At 49.3% G+C, this 20,001-nt stretch overlaps 4 protein-coding genes across 4 annotated transcripts; 1 reads left to right on the top strand and 3 right to left on the bottom strand.

The window, feature by feature from the left end:
* Nucleotides 1-627: 627 nt before the first annotated feature.
* Nucleotides 628-2,503, bottom strand: FTJAE_1594 (deoxyribodipyrimidine photo-lyase; the record flags this gene model as incomplete). Its single annotated transcript, XM_037347699.1, has 3 exons — nucleotides 628-973; nucleotides 1,031-1,237; nucleotides 1,281-2,503. The coding sequence occupies 3 exons, from the start codon at nucleotides 2,501-2,503 to the stop codon at nucleotides 628-630; spliced, it is 1,776 nt and encodes a 591-aa protein (XP_037211162.1).
* A 1,515-nt stretch (nucleotides 2,504-4,018) lies between these two features.
* On the top strand, nucleotides 4,019-5,521 carry FTJAE_1593 (uncharacterized protein; the record flags this gene model as incomplete). The annotated part of the gene is made up of 1 exon (XM_037347698.1): nucleotides 4,019-5,521. One exon carries the CDS (start codon nucleotides 4,019-4,021, stop codon nucleotides 5,519-5,521), a length of 1,503 nt encoding a protein of 500 aa, XP_037211161.1.
* Nucleotides 5,522-12,259: 6,738 nt separating this feature from the next.
* On the bottom strand, nucleotides 12,260-14,337 carry FTJAE_1592 (forkhead box O4; the record flags this gene model as incomplete). The annotated part of the gene is made up of 2 exons (XM_037347697.1): nucleotides 12,260-13,132; nucleotides 13,333-14,337. The coding sequence occupies 2 exons, from the start codon at nucleotides 14,335-14,337 to the stop codon at nucleotides 12,260-12,262; spliced, it is 1,878 nt and encodes a 625-aa protein (XP_037211160.1).
* Nucleotides 14,338-16,937: 2,600 nt separating this feature from the next.
* Nucleotides 16,938-18,430, bottom strand: FTJAE_1591 (cactin; the record flags this gene model as incomplete). Its single annotated transcript, XM_037347696.1, has 2 exons — nucleotides 16,938-17,006; nucleotides 17,048-18,430. The coding sequence occupies 2 exons, from the start codon at nucleotides 18,428-18,430 to the stop codon at nucleotides 16,938-16,940; spliced, it is 1,452 nt and encodes a 483-aa protein (XP_037211159.1).
* Nucleotides 18,431-20,001: the final 1,571 nt, after the last annotated feature.

The following is a 20,001-nucleotide window of genomic DNA, read 5'->3' as shown; positions in this document are numbered from 1 at the left end:
CTGGGGCTACTTTGATAGTCTCCGTGCCGCAGATTGATTGACTAGGCCTTGAAAAAGCCGTAGCGCTCAAGTCGTTTGCTATGGTACAGATACGGGTCTAACATGAACTTTTCAACTTGTGACTATCCTAATCTTGCGTGCAAATCGTAGACCAAGTGATCTGCTGCTGGCCAATCCGCTGTTCCACAACCTCTATCCCCAAGATCACAAAGGTCGGACTCGGCATTATGTAGATCCCACATGAGGCCCCAGCCAAGGAGGACTACTGAGTGCCCATACATTAACGGTGACATTTTCAAGCCCAAGGGCCAGAGAACGAGTTGATCTAAGCTCTTCTCTTTCCTTGAGGCTCATCTTCTGGCGGGTGGTTCAGTTTCGAGGAAACACAGAAGTGGAGTACCACTGGGCATGAAATCGACGTCACTAGAATTTGACTGAATCAAGGCTCGCTGATTCTCATGATCGGTTCAGAATTATATGCCAACAGCAGGCAGTAGAGTTCTTCGAAACAAACCGAACCACTAGGGTATTAATACATGTATGCTATCCAACTAACTAACAAACTCATACATTTCCAAATGACCCGGCCACTACTATCAGTCAATTGTTTGAATGCACCACGATATATCACTCGCCACTCGCAAGGCCCTCCTTGTATGCTGCTAACGCTCGCTCCCGACAGTCCTTATGCGTAACAATCGGTGCAGGATAGCCATTCTTTTTGGCTTTGGGTCCAGCGCCTCGATTGTATGGATCGTGGATAGCCTTGCTGTCAAGATCCTTCAGCTCGGGAACCCATTTGCGGATGTAATCACCATCGGGGTCAAACTTCTCGCTCTGCAGCAAGGGGTTGAAGATGCGGAAGTAAGGTTGAGGGTCAACGCCAACACTGGCGCTGAAACCCCATCCACCATTATTTGAAGCAAAGTCACCGTCGACAAGATGTTCCATGAAGTATCTTTCGCCTTTTCGCCTGCGAAGAAGTTAGAAGGGCGACCCAAACATCAATGCTTTTACTAAGGTAGCTTACCAGTCTAGCAAGAGATCCTTTGCTAGAAAACAAGCGACAATCATACGACAGCGGTTGTGCATGTACCCCAGATGGTTTAGCTGTCGCATCGCTGCATCGACGATGGGAAAGCCCGTTCTTCCCTCACACCAAGCGGCAAAATGATCGTTGTCGTATGACCATGAGATGTTTGAGTATTCGGGCTTGAAAGGCTTGTTCATGCTGCTCCTGTCAGTCAAATTTATGAGATGCTTTCATTTGCTTCACTTACCAGACATAGGGCCAATGGACCAAAACGTGCTTATAAAAGTCTCGCCAAGCAACCTCGCTGATCCAGGTTTGGATACCTTCATTACCACCGTTCAGTTTCTTCGTCTTGTTTCTATCACGTGCGGTCCGTACACATGTTCGAGCACTGATCGTCCCAGACGCCAGATGTACCGATATAGAAGAAGTACCAGCCTCAGCTGGGATATTTCTCTTCTTCTGGTAGTTGCCGATCATCTCTTCACAGAACTTGTCTAGACGCTTCTTCGCCTCGTGCTCTCCACATGGCCAAAGCGAGCGCAATCGCTCCTTTTCTTCGCCATCAAGCCGTTTGCTTTTGGGGGCATCCGGAATTTCAACTTTGAAAAGTTTCGCAAAGTCCTTTCGCGCACTGCTAGGGTTCTTCTCAGGTGGTTCGTATAGCTCTAGAAGATCAAGATTCTCATGAATGTGAGCAACCCATGACCTGTACCATGGAGTGTACACTGCGTACTGCTTCCCAGCGCCAGTGTGGAGTTCTCCTGGGGGGACGACGCAGGTATCATGGACGACTTCGAATGCCTTGCCATTCTCTGCAAAGTCCCTGATCATGGAGGCCTCGCGCCTCAATTCGTCAACTTCATATTCCATATTGGCGTATAAATGGCTGGCGCCCCATTCGTCCATGAGCTCCAAGATCCGGTCGGGAACACGCTTCCTCTTTTCAACCGTTTCCACGTACAAAGGAATATCGAGCTTTGCAAGATCATGCTTGATGACTTCCAGAGTTCGGAGCATGAAATCGATACGAACTGGTGACCTCAGGTGAGCCTCATAGTCTTGGGGGCTGATGATATACATCGCAATCAGAGGAACTCCTGCTTCTTTCGCCTTATCACTGGCCAGAGCCAAGGCTCTGTTGTCGGATAGTCGCAAATCCATCTTGAACCAATGGACGACGGCTTTCTTTACATTGGTGCTCTTGCGCTCCTGCGCTGTATCCTCCAGGGCACTGACGAGTACCTCGATTGGCCGTGGAAGCTCATTGTCGTTGTAGGCGCGAGCTCTCGCATTGCTCATTTCTGGGGGGTAAAATTTCCGGATCGCGATTCCATTCTCTTCGGCTTCTCCAGCCTTGTGATGAGGTTGGCGCAAAGCATCTGATGCGCTGGAACCGTTTGTTTTGGAAGTCTTTGCCTTTTTGGCTGGAGGCGAGGAAGACTCGCGTTTGGCTCTCTTGGGAGGCATTGTAGTGTATCTTGCGGGATGAAATATCGTGGTGCTTCTTACAAGTTGAACGCGGTTTGGTATGAAAGAATATCGCCAGGCTCTTAGTGGTGATACATGAATGCAAAGTCTAAGCAGTGACATGTGGAAGGTACACAGAAATGACAGACCTGGTCCCGTTTGTCTACTGATTAAGAAAGAGGAAACTTCAGGCCTCCCTTAATTTAATCTAATTAAAACTCCCCATTGTTTTGCTGCCACGGTAGTGCTATTCTGGCTGTTGAAAAGCATGGAGCCTCGATTTGAAGTACGTCATATGGTCCCTGGCGATCGAAGCTTACACCAAGCAGATCTGACATTCACAGATCTCGGATGTTTAGTGACTGGTCCGGATCCCTGATTGGCTGGTGGTGACTGAATCATTCTCAAGCCCGTGCTTCTTAATTTGAGTGCCGGGAGAAGCGGACGGTGCTGATTATGCACAGCGTTTTATTATCTTCTGGCTGTACTTCATTTGGTGATTTGGGTGCTGATATGACCGTTTGAATACCGCTCTGTGAAGTGAGTTTTTATGTACCGTGATTGGCTAAAGCCCGGGCTTCAATCCGGTAAACGGTGCTTGATGTTTGGTTTCAAAGTCACCTATTTCAGACCCAAATACTCATCAATGACTCTTACCGTCAATATTGATTGACAGGAGGAAGTCGGCAACTGGCCCTGGTCAGGGCTGTGATGTTGCACCTGCCTTCGTTCTCTACACTCTTCAGTTTTGTGATTGGCTGATTACCTACCTACTTTTGCAGGCAGGAGCGGTAGGCGATGGGTGCCTGTGCGCGTAAACCTCACGCGTTTACTCGTCACCGCGCTTGACCTTAATCACATCAACACCACAACACATAACGACGCTTAAGCAATTTACAACTCCTCACATGACTTATCATTCAACCAGGTATCAGCAAACCGATCTCTTCTTTCGCACAAGGCAGTGGATCATAATACGATTACATTGCCTAAGCTGGCCCCTGCTCTGACCATCTACCCGCCGCTCATATGAACTTGTACCACTTCACTCCAAGGCACTGTTATCGAATACGGGTGGTCGGAAGAAGTTGTGACTTCACATCGGACTTGACTCCTGTGTTTCAAGGGCACCTTGTCCTCGAACATTCACCTCAGTCCAATTGGATCGAAGTCGTGTAGCACCGGTTTGTCTTCCTTCGAGTGTCCTAGAAGCATCAATATCTATCACGTTGGTCAGAAGCTCCTGACAGACCTTCGGTTTTATTTGTCACCTCCTACGGGAAGGCCACGACTTCGCAATTACTCGAGGCACTTTCTGGTATCCCTATCGACTCTTTCTTCTGGAGGCTCCCCATCATCAGGTCGACCTTGACGTCGATTTCTGCATCAAATATGTCACAGAACAAGTCATGGCGGACCCTTCCGCTTGGTTCTACTCCAGATTGCCCGGTATTATTGGTGTCCTTCCAAACAGACACATCATCATATGCTATTCACGTAACTGATATGGCTAATATGTGGTCTGAATCACTTGATCGTAAGGCGATCTTTATGAGAGGTTGGAACGAGAACACTAGTATCGACCCTAGCGATACACCTGATAACATGGCCAAACTATTGGGCTGCCTCAATACCGCTCTAGATGCTTCTCAAGCAGGACATAATGAGGCGAGTATCCGTCTAGATCGCGATTCCCGGTCTGATGCGGGTGAAGATGACCTCGCCTTGAACATCACCTATGAAATACCTGGATTACAGCCGCTCAAGTGGCCCATGTATTTGAAGAAGCTGCCGCCCTCCAGCATCGCTACGCATCTTGTGCTGCCTTTAATTCAGGCACACCACACAAAGGATGTTGAAATCGAATTTCTGACTCGATCTTTGGGCAACAAAGACGCAGTCCTCAATAAGCTCCTGGACAAGCTGGAAGCCGTTGGTACAGGTATGGAGCATGTCTTTAATGCTTTGTCTGGGAAGAAGATCTCTAGAGCTGCGGCCGCGGAGAAAGTGCCTGGCCTTGCTCCTTTTGACCGTCAGCGCTGGAAGTCTGGTCTTGCGTATGATGGGGACTGCCCGAACGACGCCGAGTCCTTAGTACAACGCGTATTCGAGAAGGGAGGGCTACAATTCGAGCCTATAACTGATAGCGTTGAGACCCCTCGGTTGGACCAGTGGTGGCAAGATTTCAAGGGCGCGTCCTCTGTCGCACATCCACCCCAGTACAAAGCGGCTGCTGCGAAGGACAAATCTCCGACTCCCCAAGACTCCGAAAAAGCACATATCGAGCAAGATGATGATGACTTTCAAGTTCAGTCTACACCCCCACACCTACTGGCCAAGGGCAAATCAACGCATGCTACGAAAACACACTTCGCTGATGATGCGTCTACAGAGGGGGAATCCATAGCTTCGGCAGGCAGTGTACCACCAAGTCCTGGCACACGCAGACCGAACAAATCAGTTCGTAAGATAGGAACACTCGGTGGAAAGAAGCAGTCCACTCCACCTCTGTCCCCCATTCCTGTACAATCTCAGGCTCAGAAAAAGTCATTGAGCCAACAACACGATGATTCGGAGACAGCATCCGAGTCAGAGGATGATGATAAACCAGCTACTGCTGGAGTCGAGAAATCGGGTCCTTCAACTCCATCACCACCACGGCCAGCCGCAAATAGAAGCGGCCTTGGACGTATAGGAGGCAACAAGACGAAGCACCTAATTGAAGAACAGCCAGTAACCCTTAATCCCGAAATGGGCGAGCCTAGCACGACAGCAGTTTCTCATCGTCAGTCCAAGAAGTTAGGTGCCATTGGAAAGCATAAAAACAACACAAATGAAGTAACGAATACGGCGAACGAAGACAATCGAAGGAGTCGCACCACTACCAAGGAAGTCACAGAAGAGTCTAGGCCCAGGGAGACCTCGCAGGAAAGGGCGGACCGAAGGCGAGAGGAACTGAAAAAGGAGCTCGAGAAGAAAGCTGCTGCTGGTCCTGCTAAGAAGAAACGAAGATTTTGATTACATATTTCCTACTCGGAGTTGCAGGTTTAACCGCTGGGCGATTTACTGTTAACATCTTCCGGCACGATAAATACGGACAATGCAATGTCGATTCTGGCAATTCATAATACATCCTTGAAGAATAAACGAATATTGATGCATTGGCAATACGATCTTCTCAAAAATGAATGGGCGATCAACACTATCTAGAAAGACAGGTGTCTTCATGTACTGGCTCATTCCAAGAAGGTGTCCTCATCAGACGCCGGAGATCACTTCAAGCATCTGATTCAAGGCTCTACATCTTGTGGCAGTTCAACATTGATCGGGAATCAGCAGATGGGTGTTTTGAAAACTTCAGTTACGAATTATGTATAACATGAGCATGCACTGCGCCTATCCGGCTGCACAGGACGCCATCGATGCAACCTCACAAGTTCATGCTGTGAACACCGAGGAAGACCGTTTCAGTGGAACCGGCAGAAGCCATGATAGACACCCCTATCTATCGCCTCTATGTTAATTATCATGGTTGATTCGCCGTCTACTCACATGCCATTGCTATTCATCTGGCATTCATTGACACCACAAATGTCGGCAGTTTTCATGCTGAAGCGCAGTATACCCATTCATGACTCAACAGACGTCCATGAAAGAAGCAAGCGCAAGCTCCGATATTGAGGGATCTTTATGCAGATCTCCCCATTCATCGGCGGTTATCCCAATGCAACAGTTGATATCTATCCAACGAAAGATTGACGCAGTCTAGTTGCCTCCAGATCGTTGATCAACCAAGATCCCAGCATATGTTGGCACAGTCTCTCGAAATTCAGAAGCTATTTTTGATATGAAAGCACGAGGACGTGGTCACTTGCAAGGCAGCAATTCTCAATATGCAAAATCATAAGAATCGTATGATTGAGGCTTGAAGAGGCGCTCTATGGTGTACGGCTGGAAGGCGCTGAAGACACTCCTTCAACCTCCAGGACACCACACTTGAAGAACCACCACGTTCAGTCATGGTGTGTCGAATTGACTCGAGCTCATTGGAGAGATATCAATACATTGTGTTGCGACTGAGGGGTCATCTACAGCACCCTTCCGCTAAACCATTGGATGTAATATGGAGCCCATACGCCATCTGTCACGCGGCAGTCGCACATAACGGTAATGCATCAAACAGACGAGATTGTGGCACTCACTTTGAGGTGCTCGTGGACATGAGGCAGAGGATCCATGCTCAGGCTCATGGGCTAGCGCAGCAGCAGCCAAGAAACGCCTCTAGGAGTGTGCCTATGCGCAACCAACGAGAACACATACTAAACGTGGAGAGCTCCGTAGACCATGCCAGTGTGGCATTACGAAATTCATTATGGCAAGGGTCTTTTTACAAGGATCAGCAATGTACACCCCGATCATTGAAGCCAACAGATCAGATGCTGGTCCTTGCGATAAGTGTTACTTGACATTGTGAAGAAAGTGAAGAAGAGAGGGAGGCAGGGAGGACAGCTAGGACAGCTACGATGATCTCAATGATGGATAAGCTGTGGCGAGCTAGCTCCAATATCAGCAGGGCTGATAGGATGACAGGTCGCTGACATTTCTGAGAGCAACCGTGTCTTCAGGATAAGCCATTACTACCCTAGCTGCCGTTGCAATCGCGATAGCTATACTAAGCGCAGGCTTACTCGGAATACTTCCGGCTCAGAGAGATAACGATACCAAATGGAGAGTCTTGAGTCAGAATGGATGATTCTCCAGCGATGTCTTGACTCTTCAATTGTTCCCTTTGGCTTCGAAAGTGGCTCAACGACTATTTCCAGCGATCAAACCATTACCCAAGGGCTTGACAGGGCGCATGAGTTGGACGTGTTGGCTCAGCTCGAATCGTTGTCGCGATCTGGAAAGTAAATCTCCCCAGATCGTAATTATCTCGATAGTGGATCAGGTGGCTGCAAATGCTTGATGGATCGTACCAGGTACCGGGTTGCGGAAACTGCGTCCGCCAATTGATGTGTCTCGATCAAACTGGATGGTATCTGCAGACTGGAGCATGGCACAGCGGAACCAAGATCGACGATTAGCCGGCTAGGATCATGGCTCATGCCCTTGACGAACCAGGTTCCACAGTTACATTGATGTGAGGCAAGTCTCACAAGTCACAGCGTCCTCTTGGTGTCTTGGTCGTTTGCAGCGATTTTGCCCATCGTTCCACTGCGGCACTTACTTGGTATATTTTTGGTCTTTGCTGCCTTCACACAATAGCCAACTCAGTATCATTCGTGCCCGTGATTCGTTGTTCTGCTCTTGTTGAGGACTTTGAGAGCAGTTCGTGGACGGAGCAATTAAGTCCAAAACTGAAGAAGTGCATGTCAAACAACCTCAACTTTGAGCAATTGGCAGATGCGACGTCGGTGACAATAGGTTTCTGGACTAATTAGGCCTGCAGAGTTATGCGACCACCATCTCTTGGATACGAGATACTGCTGGTTTGCATCGTTGGTGGCTTTTCAGGGCGCAATCGACCACGCTTTGCTCTCTTTTGGAACAAGATCGTCTCAGAGGATCAAGGTGCGTTGCCGATGACTGTGAGTATTGAATATCTATCTCATGGTCAAGGCTACGTAGCTGAGAGCTTGCAAGCCATCCCCAGGAGTCTGAGGAGGTGTGGACGCAGCTGCTCCTCACTGACTGCACCACAGAGATGTGGTGTTATGTGCCCGCAGATCACGAACTTGACAGGGTCCTGCTTGAACTCTCAAGGCCGCTCTGAGCTGTTGGGAGTACCTCCAGTGTGAACGGGCTCAGTCTATTCAATTTTATGACTACGTACATTACAGTACAGGCCTTTTCCCGCTTTTGGCTATAAGGACGAACCATGCCATGGCCTGACAATAACAAGCTTAAATATGGATGGACGAGGCTTCAGGGCCAACAAAAATACACACACGCATACTAAGATTTAGAGGCTAATTCTCTCCCCCACTCGGGATCTCCTTGTCTCAACCTGCATTGCATCGGCTGGGGCGATTTTCCTCTCTTCTAGTGAAGCACCAGTGAAGCTACACTACAGAAGACACCATGACACCAGAGCGTGTATGCCCAGCCCCGCTAGTCCTTTCATCGCCAGCCATAGTTGGTGCAGAACGCCATGTTCCTATTGTCATTGCTGGCTTCAAAGCTAACTTATTGTTAGCGCCCTCTCTTTAAACGTTGAAGCATATCGGCATACGTAACAAACGCAGGGGCGTTTTGCTTTTTCTGTTTTGATGCGAGACCACTCGTGGAAGCAAGTTAGAGCTTCCAAAGGGTCTAAGTCAGTTGATGAAGACGACGACAGCACGGGCTTGGCCAGAAAGACTAGCTCTCTCTCTCTCTCATCGATGACGACCATGCCGGCCCGTTCCTGGTTGGTGGTTGAGGCAACTGAGCTGTCATTGTCAGGGATGAGTGATGCAATGCCAGCGGCCGCTATCGTCAAGCTTAATGCAAAGGCCGAGAAAAGACGAGAGTCCGTGGGTTCTTGATGTCCATTGTAGCAATGGGACATTTTTTGAGCCTCGCCTCGCGACGAAGGTTCTTTTTCCTATGCCACCGAGACTTTCCCATTCATTCCTCCTATACCATATACAGTACGTTACAGCACAGCACAACACAGCACAGCAACGCAGACAGTACTGTGCAATGGGAAGTTGCATCCAATCCTTAGTTACAGGCCAGACTTTCAGAGCGTGTTGGTTCTCAGCGCCTGAGATATGAGCCCGCAATCGACAAAAAGTCTCAACAACATTGTTTGGGCTTAAGATGTCTAAGGCCCCACACAACCAGCTAGCTATTCATCCATCCACCCATCTATCTATTCATCCATGGCTAAATTCAGCTGAAGAACTGGGTATGAAATTGGCTCTACTGGCAAAGGACAGGACCAGAGGACCCAACAAGGGGACCCTAACTCCGAGAGACGATTACAAGGGTGTTGAGGAGAAAAAGAAAAGCCCGAAGCAAGAGACGGGCGATCATGTGAGACGCCAGATGAGGCTTGGCAAGACAGAGGAAGATTCGGGGTCGCTCTCTCGTCTATTGTTGCAGACCCCGAATTACCGCTTAGCTGTTGAGAGTGTGGCTGACGTTGATGTACTGTAAGCGCAGTCCAACCCAGCCCAGATCTAATAATACTCGGCAGACGTTGCACTTGTTTTCTACAGTGTTTCTTTGCCGTGTCTGAAGCATTGTATAGAGGGAGTGTGAATGGCAGCGGGGAGCGCAGAGCAACGGCCCGCGCAGGGCGCTTTTGACAAAGAGACTTACCGGCCCGGACACCGATAAGCACTTGGTTTTGTGTTCAGTTCAGTTCAGTTCAGTTGGTCTCCAACTACGGTCTGGGATCGATGCATGATGCATGCTTATCCCAGACCAGAAGTGAAGTGGAGATTCTATATCTCCCCATCCCACTCTCTCTCTCAGATCTGAGGCGTCTGTGCGATGAGGCTACTACTGTACGGAGTAGTATTGAGATTATTCCCTCTCAATCTCCGTTAACTACTCTCTAATTATTCCCTCTTCAGGGATACGCACACCCCGCGCAGCTGCTCGCACACTCTTTAAACTAGGCAATGCTGGCGTCTGGGCTCCTGGCGATCATGACAACCCTCACAACGTAGCCGACAGCCCCCGGCCCTTCCTCCATGATGAGAATAGCGCAACTCAGTGCGAACGAGACGAAACGATTTGACAGGGAACTAGGATGAATAGAAGAGAAGAGGGAGGGGCTCCCGGATCATTTCCTGTTGGCTCAGCTTCGTTACCAGACTGTCGGTAACCAATGATATTTCCGATATCAAGCTCGACAATGGGGGCCTCATGAACCTTGCTTATTCCCCACTCCCACTAGGAAAAAGCTGAAGTAGCCAGGCCAGGGCAAGGAAAAACAGGGTCGAGCGGGGAGACGGTCACGGACACAGCAACCAGCATGGGGACGACATACGCACAACAACTTTCTTCTACTTCTGCTACTCAAAGTGAATTCGATTTGCTGCTGCCCAGGCAGATGCCAACACTACTTCCGGGTCAGCTTCATCGTTCAAGATCGCAAACCTGAATGGTACACACCGCAAGGGCCAAGTCTTGACAACATTCACAGTGGAGATACACACCAAAACCATTGAGTTTAGAGTTGCATTGTTTCGTATTGTCATTTTTCGCAGATCTACAGATGCCTATGTACAAGCTGTGCGTAACGCTTCTCCAAATTCCATCTTTTTTGCCTCTATTGTGAGGCACTCCCGTCAGCCATGTTTTATGACAAAGAAGGACTGAATGAATAAAGAATTCAACGACAATACAAGTCAAAGACTTGCCTGGTATTCAGGATGGCACGTAGCAACAAAGGCGGTTGCAAGATGCTCTTGGTATTGGTGCCGGAAGCGGCATGAAAAACAGGCGCTTGTAAGTAGCATGGTTGACACATACAGAGTACAAGATGGGGGGGATAACGAGCTAATTATGATAATGGATAAATAATAAATACATCAACATGCTTTGGGAGAAGACGTTTCGCTCATCGACCCCAGTGATCGCCCGCCCAGCCAAGCAAGCAAGCAGCCAAAATAACAAGGGAAATGATGCATCTTTGTCGGTCCTCGGGGAGCAAAAGATGGAGCGCATCGTCTAATCAAAACGGATAGGCCACACAAAGAATAACAAGGGGAAAAAGAAAAGGAAAAGAAAAAAAAGGAAAAGAAAACAATGCCTAAACGAAATGAGAATCGAGTCTAAATCTCCTTCTATTTTGAGTACCCTTTTTTATGCGCCGCTGCGACCTAAAAGTCACAGTAAGAATACTCCTTGTAGTAGTAGTAGAGACGACAAAGGCACAATGCAATGCGACATTGTCAACTGAGTGCCATCATGCGGGCAGGCGGGCGTTTCTGTTCTGCTGTAACCCCCGCCTTGGAGATGATAATGCCAAGCCCAAGGCGGCGAACGAGCTACCATGACGATGACTTGTTTCGATGTAAACATGCCCTGACCTTGTTCTTGATCAGTCAAGACAGACAGCTGGGTCGACAAGAGTGACAATGCCATAGCAGTCAGCCCCAAAAGTCTCGGCGTCTCGCGCTCAGCCCATGACCGCGAGTCTATGTGTTCGGATGCAAGGTGATCCGCCCGTGACCGCCAGGGTCTGTGTGGGGTCCAGCCTAGTGAGTTGGAGAGTAGAGTTAAGTAAAAGGATGAATGGGGTAAGGTGAGTCGAGGTAAACTGAGGTAAAGTTGTGTTGGTGGTGTTGGTGGTGGTTCTTCTGTCTAGCTCACAACGTCCTCCCCTGTTGCTTGAAACTGCCACCATCTCTCTTCCATCCTAGGGCGTCGAGTCGATGAAAAGAATAGGAAGCTGATTTGCTTTTTTTCCAGAACCACTCACTCACTCACTCACTAAACTTCACCCCTCTTTTTCGCGGTTCCCGCGGTAGCGCAAAGGTGCAGATAAGCAGGCTAAGTTTGGTCGATATCTCTGGAGGAACACCAATTTTCATTCTTTCTTGTTTTTTGTTGTCTTTTTCTGTTATTTTCTTTTTTTTTTTTTCGTCTTCGGGTCTCTCTTATGTATCGTCTCATCCGTTTCATTCCCCAGCCAGTAAGCCCGTTGTTGGTATAATCAACCACTACGGCCCTCGCCGGCCGCCAACAGAACTGACAATAGGTGACATTGGTGGCTGACACTTGCCTCGGGGTGTTTAGGACGGAAGATTTCCATATTCAGAGTGCCTGGCCGTTCCAGCTGTAGACGTCGTTAGGGCCGATCCCTATGAGGCGTTCGTTGACTCCGTCGCTAGCACTAGCACTAGCACTGACACCAGCGCCAGCAGGGCTATTGTGACCGCTGCCTTGATAGACACCTGTGACGTCTACCATCCCATACGGATATTCGCACGGAGATGAACCAACGTACATGCTTTGGGTGCCACTAGGCAGCGTATACGCGGTAGTGCCGTTGCTGTTGCTGGCGCTAGAGTTGACTGTATGCGCGTGTATTAGGCTCGGCTCTGGAAGCACGAAGCCAAACCCACTCGAGTCGGGTGTCATTGGAGAATACTCCTGCTTGATGACTGGTTGAGAATACTCCTGCTTCATGACTGGCTGTGGCATTCTGCCGACCCGTGGCATCATCAGCTCCTCGTAGCCTCGGTGCTGTGGCTGTGGTGACTGATACATGCTCGGCATCGTAGTCGCTCGGTGCATGGGATGAGGATGAGGGGGTGCGATGAAGTTGATATGGTGGGACCTCGGTGCCATTTTCACTTCATGAGGGTATTGACGTTCGCGCATCCTCATGTCGTTCGTCATGAACTCGCCCTTGACAATTGAGCTTCCCTTGGCGGCAATTGGGCTGTGTCGCTGTGAAAATCTGTCATCGTATGGGTGGTGATGGTACTTGCGCCCAATTCCTCGACGTGATGTGTTTTTGCCGCGGTATTTTGTTGTGCTCTCAACTCCATTGAGGACAGCCCAATCCTCCAACACCCACTCCGTCGCCTTTTTAGCTTCACCAGTTTTAGTCGAGCCTGAACCCTGCTCCGTTGCTCTCGACGCCGAGTCTGACCCCAGCTTGTGTTCTCGTTTGACAAAAGCCTACCATCAAGATCCACTGTTAGCTTTCATCGAACTCTTTAGCATGAATGATTCGTCCGAAAACACAACAAGCGTTGGTCCATGTACATATGCAGCTTATGCCGCAAGCTATACCCGGTAATAGCAGGGGGGGTTATGGAAACGAGATCTGAGACAGGAAATCCTGGAGAGTGTATGGCTTGAGGGCTGTTCTAACTTACATCATTCATACTCAGGTTGTGGCGGATGCTGTTCTGCCAGCCTTCGGCATTTTTACCCGGTCTCTTCTCTGACTTGTCCTTCTTGATGTCCTTATCAGTGTTATCACGAAACCACTGGTAAATCTCTTGAAGGGTCATAGCATGATCCGGAACGCTCATCAGAGCTCGGTAGAGCAGCTTGGCGTATGGTTCATCTGTCTTGGCGCCACCAGCAGTTGTGGCCTGAAGGTCCTTGCCTTCTTGAACCACTTCTGAGCTCGCGCGGTACTCCGGTACACCGGCGGGTGATTCATGTCTAGCTTTCATGAGCACGGGGGTTCCGAGAAGAGGTTCTTGCGGGGATCCGCTGCATGATAGTGCTCCAGCTGATGAACTGGGAATTGTCACTGGGGAGTAGTTTTGGGGCAGGCCATCAATCTCATTATCGAAAATCTGATTCATACCGCCACCGGAGAAAGGCGTCAGGCCCCGAGGGCCTCTGAAGGGGTATCCTTCGTTTGATGTCGGTGTGTAAATGCGGAGGTTCTTGAAAGAGTTCTGTTGGAGAGGATCTGAAGGTTGAGATAGAGGGAAGTCTGGAGAGGACCACGTCCTTGGTGAAATGGGTGATGGGTTGTAGCAGCTCATTGGGGCACTGCCACTGCTTGGGGAACTTTGGTAAGAGTAGTTGTCATAATCGTCAGGTCCTGGGGGAGGTGAAGGCCAGACTGGGTGATGACTTCGAGGCGCATATGGAAAACCTGAAGTCATGGAAGCATACACAGTCGCATCATGAGCCGGATGTGACGTCTGCTGTTGGTCCTCCTGGTGCTGTGACAGGGTTGGGTCTAGAGACAGCGGACCAGTTGATGATAGATGAGATGGTTGATCCTGAGGACCCGAGGAGAGGGCAAAGTATGGCTCCATACCGGTGAGCTCTGACACGCAAGGTGATTGTTGACCGTGACCCGTGATAATATTCGTGTAGCTAGAAGCTTGCTCGTCACCAGAAAACGGTGTATCCATTGCGGCCTCTGTTGAAGTCAAGGGCACTTGTTTGGGAGGAAGTACAATAAGTCGCGTGGGTGGTTTGATGGTGTTCTCGGAACAAGGAGATTTCTTTACTCAGGTACCAAGCAATGGGAAGCGAGGTGAATGAGAGATGTTGATGAACAAGTTGAAGAATGGAGGGAGAGAACGGAAGATAGCAGAACGTTACAATAGACACAATGGGACAAGGACAAGGACGGGGGCGAGGAAATATGGCGATATTTGATGCCGAAGCGAAGGGTGCTTGTGCTCCTCCCGCTCGTTTGGGGTAGGGCGTGGAGTTGCAGGGCTAGCTTTTAGACAACGGCTTCGTTTAGACGTCGATCCGTTGATAAACAAATGCCCGTTGACAGATTCAGCAATCTTAGCTTTCAGATCTCCCATCCACCCTCATCCGTCGAAGCTTATGGGCAAGGACCTCAAGATCGTAGCCAAGGTCGCTCGGGGGGCGTGTGCCAAGTGAAAGGGCGAAGGCCGACCAACAAGCGCCTAGCAAGCCATAGTGGTCCGTGGCAGACAAGGAAAACGGACAGGGACGCCATCTGTAAGCCACCCCACGGGCGTAGCTGATCACTGACGGAAAGCCTCCCTCATAAAATGCATTTGTGTTGTAAATGTGTGCCTGTGCTTGTGTTTTGCTGGCTGTGTTTTGTGTGTGGCCATCACCAAAGTCCAGAAGATGTTGGGCGCGAAATGAATTCCCACTAGGGTTTTCTGCCTCTGCCACCTTTGTCTTCTCTTGTTTCGACTCCAGTGACGTCTATGAGCCCTGCCTACCTGTAGGAAGAGTACCATGTCCAGCAGGCAATATCAGTCACCTCATACGCCATAGGCGCATGCGCTCAGATGCCCCGGTCTTTGAAACTGAGTTCAGATATTGTACTATGTAGGCTCAGTACTTGCATGAGAGGAGCAACCAGGCAAGGATGAGTGAGCTACATGCAATGGGTGATTGCATCAAGAATGAGATGGTCCAAGGGCCCTGATCCAAGGTCCCGAATAGGACGTGAAACCTTAGAACGAGTGCTCCTAGCAAGAAATGTGCCGATATTCGTTGGTTCAGCCTGAGAAACCTTGTGTTGCATGCCCCTTTGCGTATCGTCAAATCTTCCTTCTCTTCTGTTGAAACATCCCTCCTGGTCTCATCAGGCAGACCTGGTATGTATCGGGACCGAGAAGCATCACACCCTGTAAGGAACACGCTACCAACGGGCTTCAAGTCACTTGACGGTAACTCAACCGGCTTGTACTCTCATCAACGGGGCTATCGCGGGTAGTCTGCGTCTCAGACGGCACCTTGCATTTCAGACGATACGAATCGGGACACCAATCTGTATGCCAATCAGACCGCCAATCAAAGCATCGGTGGGTGCCCGTCCCGTTTGGATCCCCGTTATCCATCTGTTGCTGTTGTGAATCAGTATGGAAGCTGCCGGAGAAGCCGTCAGAAGCTTTCTGAAGCATAAAATCACCACTACTCTGCGGTCCGCTGCGTCAAAGAATATGCATAGAACAATCTTTCGAAGCTTCATCGACGGGTATCCGACTAGAAATCAGGACTCAAGGCATCATCAGGCTTGACGCAGCTGTTCTGGCTGGTGTTTGCTGCAACCAACCCTCTTGTCACATCTCGATTGCCCAAGCTCCGCGTGGATTTCACTCAAAACATAAACGTAAAGATGCCCGAGCGGTTTGGTGCTGTCTGTTCGCCCCGGTCCGTGAACGCTCGCAAGTGACAGCTTTCTAGAAGCCTTCTGATGCAGTAGGCCTGATGACCCGAGTTTGCATGCAAGAGTCATCGCAATTCTTGTGACAATCAATTGGATCATGGCTGCAGCAATCTTTGCTGATTTGAGGGGCTGTCTGCTGGGAAGATGTGGAATAGGGACATAAGATGTAATTCATGCCTGGTCTGCGCAGGTTCTCAAACTGGGTGCTCAGGTCGGGTCGATGGTCGAATAGGTATTAGGTAGCAGGACACTACTCCAGCATCGACTCAACCTCTGCCCACTCTAGCTCTCTACCAATCCCCGCTCTGAATCCCGAATTAGAAACCCTCAAATGGGTGGTACAGATGTATCAATGGACATGTCCCGGGTAGCGTAGACATGTCGAATGCTAATAACAACAATCATGATGCAAGCCTTATCAGACAGGGCGGATTGGTCCGCTCTCCCGCGTGAAAACGTGCATTTTTGTCCTCTCCGATACTCAATCTCAACGGAACGGGCGGTGCAGAAGCGGGCTTGCCTCCCCTTTTCATTAGGTGGTGGCCCAGTTTGGCTCTTGCTAGGCGAGGACCAACACAGCTTAGATAGTGAGTGATCGATCCGGAACTACTTCCGGTAGTAGATCTGGAGAAACGTGTTAGTCTAATCGAACAGGCTGGACCAACAAATATGGTTTCGAAGTCATACCTTTTTGAACTGAAAATGCAGCTGCAAGATACCCTGTTGAGTGTGCATGGTTAGCTTGGTGGGTTCATGAGCATGTAATGGAGGGGCGATGGCGTCTAATAGCATGGGAAAAGTAGGCTGTCACCAACGCAGACTGTTCTGGGCTGCATAAAGTGCAGTTCATCCAACGGCCAAGCCATCGTTGCAATACGAACTCAGGGCGGCCAATGCAGAGGCAAAGAATCTGCCCTGCCACGTGAAGTGAAGTGCAGGGGTCCAGATGAACATACCTTGTCGAAGGAGCTCTTGAAGCCTCGATCCTTCTTGGCGCTATAATCCCACTCTCGGTCAACAATGCGGAACGCAATATCTTCGTATGGAGGGCCTGCCATGAACCGTATCAGGCACGTGTCCTCCTCACCAGCAGCAGCAAATGATTCTCCACGTCTACGGCCATGTTCTCGAATGATCTTGAAGGTTGGTGCCTTTGTCTTGTCGATGAGCTCAGGATAGAATATGTTAAACTTGTAACCTTGAACAACCTTGGGTGGCGGATTATCGTGGTCGTAATGAGTCTGATTATACTTGTTCCAGTCGTAACCCATTTGGACACGATTGAAATAGCGTGGCTTCCGGGGTCTATATTTGTCTGCCCATTGAGGCTTAGTAGTGGTAACAGTCTCTTCGCTAGTAAAGATCTCCTCGTTCTCGTCGACGCCTCTGGCAACCTCTCGATCATACAGTGCTTTGGTTGCCTGTGAGAAGTCCACATTGTCAACCTGGGAAAAGCGTTCAGTCCCTGGAGGGGCTGATGTGCCCACATGCATCGAGGATGAAACGGCTGCAGGGGACGCCTTTTCTTCTGAAGCTGATGCGACTGGCTGAGAACCAAATGTAACTTTGGGGGCAGAAGTCGGCTGGCCCGATGCCTTGACCTTGGTTGGATCACGCTCCTTGAGTTGGCTAAGACGAGTCTCCTTGATTGTTTCGTATACTTGGTTCAGCTTGGCACGAGCTTTCCACACTCGGAGGCTTCGCAGCAACTGTTCCCAGTAGTCCGTGTCGATATCCTCGTTGGACTGTAGCTTGGCCTTGATCTGCTTTTCTAAGGCCTCCAGTTGGTCATGCGTCTTGGGAGCAAGGATCTTGTCGATGTCGTCTGAAACACTGCTTACAACCCTTCTCTCGTGGCCGTGCGGATCTAATTTCGCCTTCCTATCTTTACAGATGGTCTGCAGCGCTCTCCAATATTCCCGGTTGGTCGCATTGGTTTCAAGCACGTGGTATGAGGCGATATCGGATTCCAGCTCAGCAATCTGCTCTGCATCAAGCGAGGCAACAACATCTCCGGGTGCGGGAACATCGATTTCGATATCAGCATCGTCGTCGTCGAAGATATCGCGGTCTGTATCGATATATCTTAGGTTGAATGCCAGGTAATCGATGGGCTTCGCGCGGCCTTCCCGAATTCGGATATCTGCCTTCTTCTTGGACTGCTTCAGTACGAACTTGTCCTCATCGGCAACAAATTGTCGTGATTGCTCATCTTGAGTCAAGTACTTGGGGTTGATCTTGGAACCACTTGGTTTGGTGGATTTCGTGATTCGGTTGGTTGGATCGTGTCTCGGGGATGTCACATCTCGTCGGGTAGGTGACCGCCGTCCGGCGATCATGGCTTTTCTTCCAGGATCCATTATTGATGATTGTAGATGCTGATGTTTTGGAAGGGAGACGAGTCAAATGTTGAAGTATCAGGGAAGTATCGATCTTATCGGTGAAAAGTGGATACCTCTCGTTGGAAAATCCTTATCGGCAGGAACGCCTTGAGGCGCCTTGAGGCGCGCGAGCACGTGATGCAATACAACATCTCACTTACATGAAACTGAGGTTAATGGGCCATGTTATTTCGTACTACGTAGATCTACAGGTGAGGGTTGCCCTTTACTTGTGGTTTGATCGGCTTTGTTACTGCGGTCCTGCATCGAATTTTCGGCTTCTATTCTTTAGGGGTCCAACGGTTTTAACGCCATCATTCCAATCATCAAACTTGACTTACAGTCGATATGGTGCGAGTAGTGATTAGTTATCAGGCAACAATCGAAATAAGGTAACAAATTGCGGTCTTGTGGATGTTATGAGAGTGTATTTACAGATACTGTTGTGTATTGTACTATCTATTATCTTTGTTCGGGTGAGTGATGCTCTTCATTCCTTGTGCTATTTTGAATGTTCCTCGACTTCATGGGATAATGATGCTTAGGGTCAGTGATACCAGAAGCCTTATATCTATCAACAATTGCTAGGCTACAGTAGGTTTACGGAAATAGTCTCTCCACGATAGACTTTTTGTCCGCTGCAGACTGAACATCATGTTCGCCAACATGCACTGTTGTGATACCCAACTTCACTCTCATGCAACAACTTACCCTGTGTCACCTCGACAACCTCAATCACAATCACCAACACATGCCATCACCACACGAGTTCACCAAAGTCTAGACCAACATAACATCATTCATGCCGCTAATATTCACACCAATAAGAGTCGTTAACTACATCAATTGAGTTAATTATCCATGTTTAAGCTTGAGAAAGAAAAACAACAGCTTTACCTAACAGGGGTTGGTGCGGCCATTTGAGCAAGTTAATTATCATCTCAAACTCGCTCGCTCTCAGCCATCCCCCGCATGGCCTGACCTTATTGGGAGAATATGTGATGACAGGCAAGTGAGAATCATGTACAGATTCCGGATCTTATGCTTAAAGGAACCTTGTTTCTAAGCTTATTGTGAGAGAAAAAGAGAGTTCACGAGGATGTGTAGTTGTATCATCATGAATAGACTGAATTGATCAACGTTCACACTGCAGCTGCATCTATATAGCATGCTCCGGTCAAAGGCCGTTGTCAAACGGCCACCTGCAGCCCCAAAACCTCACACCAACCCCCGAATGTCCGGGGGAGACACCGGCTTCTTCAACGGTAAAGCTACCAGTGACACAGCAGTGGCTATCACGCGAAGTCAGCCACAACCCTGCGAAACTGACTCACGCTAAGTCAATAATTGCTTGGTCAAGAGCAGCTTCCAGATGCAGAGAGCTAGAGCTCGGTTACATGAGCTGGACCCTGGAATGACTGAGGTGCTGCTTTGTGCATATAAAGACAGCTGAAGCGCCTGCTGTGCTTCCTTTTGTTGTTACTCACCCTCTCCTCCACCGCAACACACTCGTCACCTCAACAATCAAG

The sequence above is a fragment of the Fusarium tjaetaba genome (assembly GCF_013396195.1).
Source record: "Fusarium tjaetaba strain NRRL 66243 chromosome Unknown NRRL66243_c0000030, whole genome shotgun sequence".
In the NCBI taxonomy this organism is placed as follows: Eukaryota; Fungi; Ascomycota; class Sordariomycetes; order Hypocreales; family Nectriaceae; genus Fusarium; species Fusarium tjaetaba.
This window is presented reverse-complemented; position numbering and strand designations above follow the sequence as displayed.